An 11,729-nucleotide genomic window follows, 5' to 3' on the forward strand; every position below is an offset into this window, starting at 1 on the left:
CCATTCACATAGGATGTCTCCCTCATATCTTTCATTTCAAAGTTCTTAGAGAGAAAGTTCTTGATTTCATATAATAAGTCAAAATCATTAGTAGCCAGCAAGATGCCATCAACATATAAAATAAGAAATATGATTTTGTTCCCACTGATCTTTAGATACATACATCGATCAACAATGTTTTCTTTAAATCCAAAGGACGTGATGGTGTGATGGAACTTAAGATACCATTATCGGGAAGCTTGCTTAAGTCCGTATATTGATTTCTTAAGTTTACACACCATGTGTTCATTTCCTTCAACCAAAAATCCTTCAGGTTGACTCATGTAAACCTCTTCATCTAAAGTCCCATTCAGAAAGACAGTTTTCACATCCATTTGGTGTAACTCCAAATCATAATGAGCTACTAGTGTCATGATAATTCTAAATGAATCTTTCTTAGAAACTGGAGAAAATGTTTCTTTATAGTTGATGCCTTCTTTCTGAGTGAAATCTTTGGCAAAAAGTCTGGTTTTATATCGTTCAATATTGTCATTCGAGTCACGCTTAGTCTTAAAGACTCATTTACACCCGACTCTTTTACAACCTTCAAACAATTCAACGATATCCTAGACTTTGTTGTGATCCATCGATTTCAACTCATCTTTCATTGCATCTAACTATTTAGAAGAATTTGTACTTTTTATGGCTTGTGAAAATGAAACTGGATCTTCATTGACTCCTAAGTCAAATTCAGATTCATGTAGATAAACCACATAATCATCGGAAATAGCAAACCATTTTTGTCTTTGAGACTTTCTATGTGCTACTTCATATGGTTCATCTAATGCTGGTTCATTATTGACAGTTTCATTGTGTGGTATTTGATCATATATTTGTTGTTCTTGTAAGTTGTTAAACTGTTCAACAACTATAGGAATAACCATTTGAGAAGAAATTTTGGATAAAAGAACCTGAACCCTAATTTCTTGGATTTCCAATTTATGTGGTTCCAAACTCTCATTAACTTCACCATTTTCAATGAACTTAAAATTTTCAGCTTCAATAATTCTTGTACTGTAGTTAGGACAATAAAATCTATACCCTTTAAATTTTTCTGGATAACCAATGAAAAAACTACTGGTTGTTCTTAAGTCCAGTTTCTTTTCATGTGGATTATATAACCTTATTTTCGCTGGGCAACCCCAAACACGCAGGTGCCTTAAACTAGGTTTCCTTCATGTCCACAGTTCAAAAGGAGTCTTTGGAACTGTCTTACTAGGAACCGTGTTTAATAAATATGCAGCGGTCTTTAAATCATGCATCCACAATGATGAGGGTAAAGAGGAATTACTCATCATACTCCTAACCATTTCCATTAGAGTATGATTTCACCTTTCTGCAACACCATTTTGTTGTGGTGTTCCTAGCATAGTATATTGAGCACATATGTCATTAGTTTGAAGGAATTTAGCAAATGGACCTGGACATTGTCCAAATTCATTGAAATTTCCATAATATTCACCGTCTCTATCAGACTTGATAATTTTCATTTTTCTGTATAATTGTCTCTGAATATCAGTTATATACGCCTTTAAGACATCTATAGCTTGAGATTTTTGATGTAATAAGTAGACATACCCATAAAGTGAAAAATCATCAATAAAGGTGATAAAATATTTCTCTCCACTGAAAGATGGAACATCAAAAGGTACACAAATATCAGTGTGTATAATTTAAAGGAGTTGTGTACTTCTTGTGTAGGCTTTCTTAAGTGTGTGATTTGTGTGTTTTCCTCCAATACAATTCACACATTCACAATACAATTCACACAGATGTCAAGATCAGTAAAATCCAATTCATTAAGGATTTCATTCTTTACTAATCTTTCAATTCTTTCTTTGGATATATGACCAAACGTTTATGCCAAAAATAAGCCGAACTTTCATTCATAAAACCACATTTAGTACCAATATTATGATGTAAAGTCATCAAAGTCTCAGAGAAAATGTTATAAAGTTAAGCTTATATAGGCCATCATAAAAAATACCAGAACTTATGAGATGATTGTGTTTAAACAAAATGAAACAACCATTTCCAAATTTAAATGAGTATCCAATAAAATCAAGTTTAGATAACAAAATAAAATTACGAGAAATAGAAGGGACATAAAGTGTTTGAAAAAATTTCAAATGATGTCCAGTATCTAAAATCAACCAATAGGTTCCAATAGCTTCAACTAGCGCTTTGACTCGGTTCCCCATGAAGACAAAATTTTCATTTGGGTTTATGCTTTGGGTTGTAAGGAATCTCTGCATCGTATTAGAAACATGAGTGGTACAATCAGAATCAATCCACCAGGTATTATAAGGAACTTCTGCCAAATTTGATTCGAAACATACATAAACACAAGGTTTATCTTTCTTTTCGAACCAGTTTTTGCGCTTTTGACGCTCATTTTGATAGTGTCCAGGCTTTCTGCAAAAGTGACACTTAATTCCTTTATGTTCCTCTTTGTGAATTGGGGCAGACGACACATTAATCTTTAGTGGTCCTTGCTTGCCTTTCCATTCTTCTTTCTATGTTTCTTTGCAGCTATTCTTTGGTGACCCATGAGATAAATGGAGTAATTTTCTCCTTTCTTAAGCCTTGCTTCCTCTTGAATGAGCATACATTGTAGTTCATTCATATTTCACTTATCTTTCATAGTGTTGTAGTTCATGTGAAATGGACTATACTCAGAAGACAATGAGTTAATGATAAATTGCACAAGAAAATTTTCATTCACTTCCATTCCCAGGGTCTTAAGTCTTACTGCTATGTTCGTCATTTCAAATACATGCTCATGCATAGTGCGAGAATTATCAAATTTCATGTTGGTTAACGTACTCAATAGTGTCCCAGCAAGAGACTTATCACCAGAGTCAGATTGAGAACAATTCTTAGCAAATTTCATAAATTTCTTAACACTTTCAGTATTAGAAAATGTACACTTTATGTTGTTTGCTACAGTCATTCGCATAAACATTAAGCTTAATTTGTTCGATTTTTCCCAAGCTTTATAGAAAGATATTTGCTCGACACTGCTAGAATTAGTAAGAACAGGGGGTTTCTCAGTCGTGAGTGTCAAATCAAGATCCAGAACACCAAAGTGAAAGTGGACTTGCTCACGCCGTTCACAGAAATTAAGCTCATTGAAAGTTTGAACAAATGTAGCTTGCAAATGAAGAGAAACAAAACTTGTAAATGAAGAGAAACAGTAGTAGTTACTGTAAATAAATAAAACATGTTCGTACATTAATGCTTCAAACATTAAACTTATATAGATATTCATATAAAATCAGATTAAAATTATAATTATAATAATAATAATAATAATAATAATAATAATAATGTATTGAAATCTCCTTTGGGTGATATAACAATACACGATAATAATCATAATTGATGCTCGACTTAAATTTAATATAATTAGTAGTTATTTATACTCAAATAAGACATGTATATTATCTTTGGATATATAAACATATCTTATTTAAGTATATAAATAAACTACAATTATATTCAAAGATTATAAAACAAATGATCAACATTTGAACGATCTAAAAAAATTATAATTAATGAATTTTAATATTTTTGTAATTAAATATTAAATTATTTCATAACAAGCATCATGTACTCGTGAGTAATTGAATTTATTTAATTTAACGTCTATTAAACTTATTAATTTAATTAACGTCTATTAAACTTATTAATTTGGTCACTTTGGTGACTAACAAATTAAACATAACATAGACATTAAATAAATAATAATTTCAATCACTTCAATTTGCTTTAATTTTATTGATCTAATTCAAAATCTAATTCACAGTGAAAATTTATTACAATTAACATAAATAAAATTATATGAAAAATCAAAAATTTTGTAATCAAGGTTTTGATACAACATATTAGAAATTTATGTTTGAACTTTATGACACAAATTCCAAAAATTACATATCAGCCAAGATCTTTTAAATTCATGATTTTTACATATCTATAATAAAGCAACACATACATGTATTCATGATGAATAAATTTTAGCTTGAAAAAAATTAATCTTGAAGAAATGGAATTTCTCTCTCTAATCCCTTGAAACTTTCTGTACTTTCTTATGGAGGGAAATATACGGGATGTGTTAGGAAGATAGAGGACACATTCTCTAAACCATGCTCTATTTAACCATATGTTCTATTTAACCACCATCCATCAAGGGAGTTACAAACCAATAAGATTTATGATAATTTAATAAATTAATTGATTTTTTATTATTGAAATCAATGACATAATAACTCTTATTCATTTAAGGGATTACAAGAGTTATAAAATTAATATCATAAGTTATCATAAGTTATGAGTTAAGATAATTAATAATTTAAGTTATCATGAATTACAAAAATAAATATCATAAATTATCATAAATTATGACATAAATTATGAGTTAAGAAAATTAATAACTTAAGTTATCAAAATAAATATCATAAGTTGTCATAAGTTATGACATAAGTTATGAGTTAAGAACATAAATAACTTAAGTTATCAAAATAAATCTTATAAATTATTAAAATAAATTTGAGCCATAAATAAAAATATAACATAAATATCAAACTTTGAGTGTTAGATATGTAAATAAATAAGAATTGTGTGGTATGCTAGTAAATTTTCTCTAAATAAAGCAGAAGCAAAGCAGATAAATGTTGCGCCAAATATACCCCCAATATCAAAAATTCAGGTCCATACTCAACTAATTGTCACACATTACAAGCATTATATGCATTGATGCAACTAATATACATTGATAAATCTCATTACAATGAAAAAAATAGAGATTTAATAAAATCTAACCAAAACCATATACATTACAATTGTTAGTCAAGAATAGAATGTACAGAAAATCACCTCAGACTAGGAAGGGAAATGGTTGAAACTAGGCAATAAAGAAAGCTGAAGCACAGCATCATCTAACAAATCATCCAGTATTAAACTTTCAAGCTCTTCCACAACATCCTCAACATCATATTGAATATTCATCCATCTATCATTCCTCATAAAATTTCGAGACACAATTTCTTCTAAATTTATCCCCAGCTGAGGCAGACCTTTAAAATGCCAGCAGATGTTTCCCCAAATCTCTTGGAGAATTTGATCTCCCATAGGCATTGGTTTAGGGTTAGTATTGAAGGGAGACAGCCAAGGAAAGAAATAAGAAAGAAAACTCTCTAATGTTTCCACCAAAGCTTCATTGATCAGATCAAACAGAAGTTGATGTTCCAGTAAGGTATCATATTCATCTTCTGTAATTTCAGGTTTATAAGATAAACCTTCTGCTTCATTAGAGATTAAGGGATCCCTTTGGCCATCATCGGGGGAGTGCAGAGCTTGAAGAAAATCACTGCTGTTGAATCTAGATCTTCTCAGTATCTCTTTAACATAGTTGAATTTAGATTCGAGCTTAGGGTTGATTTGAAGAAGTAAAGAATCGAAGCAATTGGAATCTGGGAATGATTTTTCTCTTGGAAGATCTTTTCCATTAGTATTAACTCTATCAGAAATATTGATAAGAGAAACAGTAGATTGTTCTGATGGATATCTACATTCTGAACCTGTCAAAATCACAGAATACTGCAATTGTAATTTTGTTATGTAAAATTGAAATCATTAAAAGATCCCATTTAGATTTCGGGTTTTGTAACAAAGAAGTTTGAACCAAAAGAAAAAGTAAATAGCTCAAGAAAATTAAGGTTTAAGTTATTGGGGGAATCATATACATACCAACTTACTTCTACAGATTTGAATATCTAGCATCGAGATTTTAAAATTTACTTATATAGAGAAAAGTATCAAAATGATCCCCGGATTCTTTCAAAGGGATTATTTTAGCTTTAGTGTTTATAAAAGTGTCAATGTAGATCCAAAACTCTTTTAATGAACATTAAAAAAATCCTCCATGAGTGCTATTTTCAGCCCATACTAAAAGAGTGTGGGAACTATTTTGACACATTACTCTTTACTTATATAAAATTGAAGGACCATAATCACATTCAATCATATGCATAAAACCTGTGTTTTAATTTTTATTAAAAATTAATAGAAGTAGTGTTTTTAATGTGATGTTAAAGATTATAGTGTTATTTAAGTAAATCCTAAAATTTTAAGTTGTAGATATGTAAATATATAAAAATTGTGTAGAATGTATGTAAAACCCTTTAAACTTTTTCTATGACCTATGTTTAAAACATCATAAACACGGCTAAACTTTATTGAGACAAAAAACTTGAGAATGAAATAGCAAATAAAAAAATCTTATTTCATGGCTGTTTTTTTTAATACATATAAAATTTTACAACATATTAAACTCCAGTTAAACTACTGAACAACAAAATATCAATATGGCTAACCTTCAGAGGCGGCATAATCAAGAAATCCAATTGGTTTTTTTAATTCATGTGCGAGTGCTTCATCCAGTAGCTTTTCTCCTGGTGGAGAAATAGATATGTTTTCTTCTTCGATTAAACCATCTTTACTCAAATTTTCTGAACTCATTTCTGTGGTAAATTCTTCTGATTCTTCTTTCTTCAGTACTTTTTCTCTAGATGAAATAGTTAAATTCTCAAGACATGAAAAGGGTGCTTCACTTTGCGCATTTTTGCTTGATGAACAATCTTTGATGTCAGAAAAAGATAATATTCTATCTAAAGATTTCACTTTCGTTCTTTCAGTAAGTTCTTTGAATTCTTCTTTTGATATAGACTCAAACAAATGAGAATACTTGGCTACAGAGTCACTAAGAGAATGAGATCTTTGGATATTTCTCGGGACATGTTTGTTGAACTTGTTCCAACAAGAATTCAACTTGCCTTCTCTGTCAAATTTTTCCATGGTAGAAACATCCCACAGACCAGACTTACTTTTCTTCATGGCTTCCATTACCTTTCTTCCAAAGGGAATTCTATGAAGAATCCCATCCATAAAGACACGACGGTGCTCCTTTTTTTTGCTATGTTTGATGGCCATAAATCGACTAGAACTGAAATTAGTCTCCACAAGTTTTGGAGTGAGTTCCTCATCACCATCCATTATCTCTTCCTTCGGTGTACCTGAATGAAACTTTTCATTGACATCATATGTTTTATGCTTGAACCTAAACTGCCCATTTTGTTTCCTTTCAAGCAACCTTGGAGCTGGGAATGAATAAGCCCGAGTTAACTCGACATTGGAAGCTTGTTTAGCTTGAAGATAATGGGCGAAAATATAGCTCGGGTCATCGAGAATGTTTTGAATTAACTCTATGTTTCCATCAAATAGTTTCATCATGGCTAGAAATTCTTTTGATGGAGATAAGATAACATCTTCCTGCTGTTGTTTTATCTGTGAAATATTTTCGAGCTCATCCGGTTGGGTTGGACCGGAAGAATGACTTATACTGTAAGCTGTATTAACATCGCATTTTTTATCAAAATTATGCTCATCAAAACTAGGAGAGAGTATGTAGACCTGTTCACTGTTTGAAGAAGCTTTGTTCGTATCAACATTTTGCTCAATGAGTGAACCTTTTATCTCGAAATTCAGATTATCGAAATGTTCCTCGCTCCAATGATGAATAGAGAAAGTTCGGCGCAACCTGGAAGCAGGCAGAGAAACTTTTATTTTCTTGTTATGATCTCTTAATCCCCATTTGGGAATTGATATTCTCGCTGGATGTTTTCGGGTGCTGGCTCTGTCTTCTATCTGAGAGGTTTGCAAAGAATTAATAAAATCAAATCCAGAAATATGCAAAAGGTAAGTCATTTTCAGACTATTAATGAAAATGCAATTAGTCAAGGGATAACCAGCACTGTCACTGTATATTACCTAACTAGTCTGTTAATTACATTCTAAGCCAGAAAATCTATTGAGTCAAATTTGCTTAAACATTCTCAATAAAATTGAAATTATACATCATTTACACCATAATTACCAGATGAAACCCAACAAATCATGCAAAAAATGCAAATTTATTAATGGAAGGAACCTAAACTGAGGGTGGTATGTATGTAAATGTCCCAAAATTGTTTCGTAAACGTGGAAAAATAATATGTTGGCAGCTAAACAGGGACATGAGGTAACCAGCCTCCACAGGCTTGAATCAAGGAGAAGTGATGGCTGGTAGAAATCTTAAATATACTAACATATTAACTAGGTCACAAGCCCAAAAGAAAAATAAGGGGCATTTACATACATACCACCTAAATCCTATGTATTTGCATATCTAACACCTAAACCTTACTTTTTACATTTACAACACCGAACTTTTAAAAAGTTAAATACAGCTTTTTATGCATACGTAAGGTACATGTACGTACAAATTAAAGTTTGAATGTTAGATATTTAGATACATAAAAAGTGAGAGATATGTATGTAAATCATTCAAAAGAAAACAAAAAACTCACTCCAAAGCTGGTTTCTTCAGAATTAACATACTGCTGGCTAGTTGAAGGGGCATCCGGATCTGTTTTAGGTTCTTTGCTTCCTAACATAAGCAGAAGCGCATAGATTAGCTTGAGGCATGTTAACTAGAAGGTTTGCAAGGTATACTAACTTAAATCAGCAAACTTTTCTGTACATGGTTTAAAAAATGTACCAAAAAAGTGATTTTTTTTATGCAAGTGAATAAAGTAACCACGAAACTTTCCAGAATCATACTTTTAAAAAAATTTTGAAAGCCTGAGCTCATTCTACGCACTTCTAACCCAAACTAGCAAATTGCATCATGTAAACGTCAAGCATGTTTACATTATTTTTTCTTCAGATATTATAAACACACAGATCTTTTAATTTTTTATTAATCTAATTTCAGATCTAATTAGTCAATATGAATAACTGCAGCCACCAAGCAAACTTCAAAAGATTTACATAAATACCAATCAACTCTTATGTATTTACATATCTAACCGCTAAATTTTAATATTTACATGTATGCCGCCTTACTTATGAATGAAAATACGTATTTACTTTTTTAAAAAATAAAATAGTGGCATTTTTGAAGTGATATGAAAGATTCGGGTATTATAAATGTAAAAAGAAAAGTTTAGGTGCTAGATATATAAAAACATAATAATTGAGTGGAATGTATGTAAGAGTCTTTCAAATAGGCTTTATAGAGTGTTACACAAGCTATTAAATTTGAAAGACGTTTAATTGGTTAGAAGAAGGGAAAAGAATTTTAGCACTTATTAATCATAGTTTGGTTAGTAAAAGAACAGCTATTAAATGAAGATGACAATCAGGAAATTTGACTTTCATATATTGAATTTTTAAATGGCAGGTTGCATCCAATTGCTTGGAGGTTTTCACAGGATCGTACTTTCCGGATTTAAACTTTGTTTTTAGGTGTTTTAAGCTTTTTTAATTATTGTATTCATTTTTGGGCCTGGGTAGTTGTCTGTCAAATATCATTTCAGTTAGTTTCTTAATTTTCTTTAGTTTTATCAAGTATTGGACTTTTATTTATGATTTTTTTTTTTTGCTTCTATACGTTATCAGTTGCATACGATTTTTCTTTCGAAAACAAAAAAAATGTTCAATTCATTTTATTATACCCTGTATTGTTGGGTGTATTGCTTTCCGAACCTAAAGTGTAGAGTTGTAATCGAACCGAGTCGAGCCGGGTATATCATAGTTCAGACTTGGCTTGGTTTAATTATAAGTTGTTCATGTTAGACTTGAGCTTGTGTCGAGCTTTTATACATTGTCCAAGCTTGACTTGTTTAAATTTTTCAATGTTTGAACTTAATTTGTTTATGACAAGTGCACGAGTATTTAAACGAGCAAAAAAATTCAAACAAGTATCAAGATTTTCATATTAAAAATAAAATAAACAATTTTACAAATCTGATCCCACCTATTAATTTGTTGATTATTAACTCGATAAAAATGAAATGAAACTTATCAAATATGATCATATAGGATGTAATCTCTCGTATTTTGGCAGGATCATACTTTTAAGTTTGCACCAAACTACCACATTCGGATGTAGATGTTGATTTTCTCATAATGATATGCACTTGTCATTTTCCTAGTTTTTTTGGATAATTTTAAAAATAATTTATATATTGAGTTGTTACATCATTCTCATTCTTAATCATATATAACTTAACAATGATTGCACTGAATTTTTTCAACACTATTTTTTAATCGGGTATGACTTATGAGCAGAATGAAAATGGGAGACATAATAGTAACTCGATTTTCAGAGATCCTCCGCATTCTCATTGTTGCCTTTGATGCTTGCACGCCCTAGCAACTTAGGTTTTTGTATGTTTTGGACGAAACTGAAAGATGCAAGACTGTGAGAGGTCAGAAGAAAAATGAGATTGTGATGATTTAAAGTTAATTTTAAGAGACATTTCGTACATACCACACAAGTATTATGTATTCGCTTCTAACACCTAAAGTTTAACAAAATAAATAAATAATTAATAGTTATATATTAATAAAATAAATATATAATTAATAGTTAATGTAAAAATATTATTGATATAATAATATATTACTATTAAATATATAATTAAATAAATTCTAGTTAGTTAAATTTTATTTAAATAATATATCTCATTTATGAAATCAGTTATCATCGAGCATAATATCGAGTATTTAACAAGTTACTTGTTAAACCACAAACAAGCTTATTCGTGACATAAATAAACAACTTCGACTATGTTCATGTATAGTTCATTTCAGCTCCGAGTTTTCAAAAACTGTCCAAGCTTGTTTTTTTATTAATCTGAACGAACATGATCAAGTTTTAATCCAGCGGAGTTCTAGTTGTTCGTCTAGTACATTGGTTCATCTAAAACACTACCAAGGTGTGACAAAAAATAACACTATTTTAACTTAAGAAATTTGAAATATATCTTGTCATGCATAGGGAATGTGGCATGCACGAAAAAATTGAAGTTTAGGTGTTAGAAATGTAAATACAAAAGAATTAAGTGATATAAATGTAAATTAAAAAAAGAGAGAGAGAGACCTACTCGCAGCACGCTTGCCCTCGCCATGCTTTCTATACGTCAGCATCTTCATCTTTCCGAGATGAAGACGGTGATGGAAATCCAGAAAGTGCGCCAGCCCTTTCATGCAACCCGGAGAAGATTGCCCGTACGTCTGCTCTTCCATTTAATCCTCGCAACCAGTAACAAAGGAACAAATCTGACAGATTCACAATAAACAAAAAAAAAATTCACACATTAGATCCAAAAATCACCAAAACGAATGGAAATAAAAGTTGCCGAATCCATCGGCGGAACTATTAAGCAAAAGGAATGTAAGTTGTTTAATACTGTGAGACAGAGAAGGAGTGGGGAACGTGGAAGGGTTAGGGTTAGGGTTAGGAAGATTAAGAACATTGCCGGAGCGCTTCTGCTGCGATCGAATGAGAGGAAGTATCGCAGCGTCATGTAGATGTTTGATTGGTTAGGAGATCGGGAGGCTGTTGCCATTGGATGGATAGGAAACAGAGAACGAAGCAGTATGAGAGATTCGCGTAGCGGAGGGGCGGGAATGATAAATATATAGGGAAATTTACATGTATACTACACAATTTTTATTTATTTGCATAGGAATTTCCAAATTTTGATATTTACACTTTATATATTAGTGCCATAAACATTGCTTGAAAACAAAATGTAGTTTGCTTTTAAAAGAACAATGGCTATATATATACATATACATATATA

General features: G+C 31.0%; 1 protein-coding gene across 2 annotated transcripts; it reads right to left on the reverse strand.

The window, feature by feature from the left end:
- Positions 1 to 4,919: 4,919 nt before the first annotated feature.
- Positions 4,920 to 11,516, reverse strand: LOC110026691. Of its 2 annotated transcripts, XM_020727739.1 has the most exons (5): positions 11,334 to 11,516; positions 11,028 to 11,202; positions 8,445 to 8,524; positions 6,414 to 7,743; positions 4,920 to 5,618 (listed from the first exon to the last, which is right to left on the reverse strand). In XM_020727739.1, exons 2-5 carry the CDS (start codon positions 11,167 to 11,169, stop codon positions 4,921 to 4,923), a joined length of 2,250 nt encoding a protein of 749 aa, XP_020583398.1. In that variant the 5' UTR covers positions 11,170 to 11,202; positions 11,334 to 11,516; the 3' UTR covers position 4,920. The 2 variants fall into 2 exon arrangements, with proteins under 2 accessions (XP_020583398.1, XP_020583399.1); XM_020727740.1 differs by lacking the exon at positions 11,334 to 11,516 and having other exon boundaries at positions 11,024 to 11,133.
- Between the last annotated feature and the right edge of the window lie 213 nt (positions 11,517 to 11,729).

This window comes from Phalaenopsis equestris, unplaced genomic scaffold, assembly GCF_001263595.1.
Source record: "Phalaenopsis equestris unplaced genomic scaffold, ASM126359v1 Scaffold000392, whole genome shotgun sequence".
In the NCBI taxonomy this organism is placed as follows: Eukaryota; Viridiplantae; Streptophyta; class Magnoliopsida; order Asparagales; family Orchidaceae; genus Phalaenopsis; species Phalaenopsis equestris.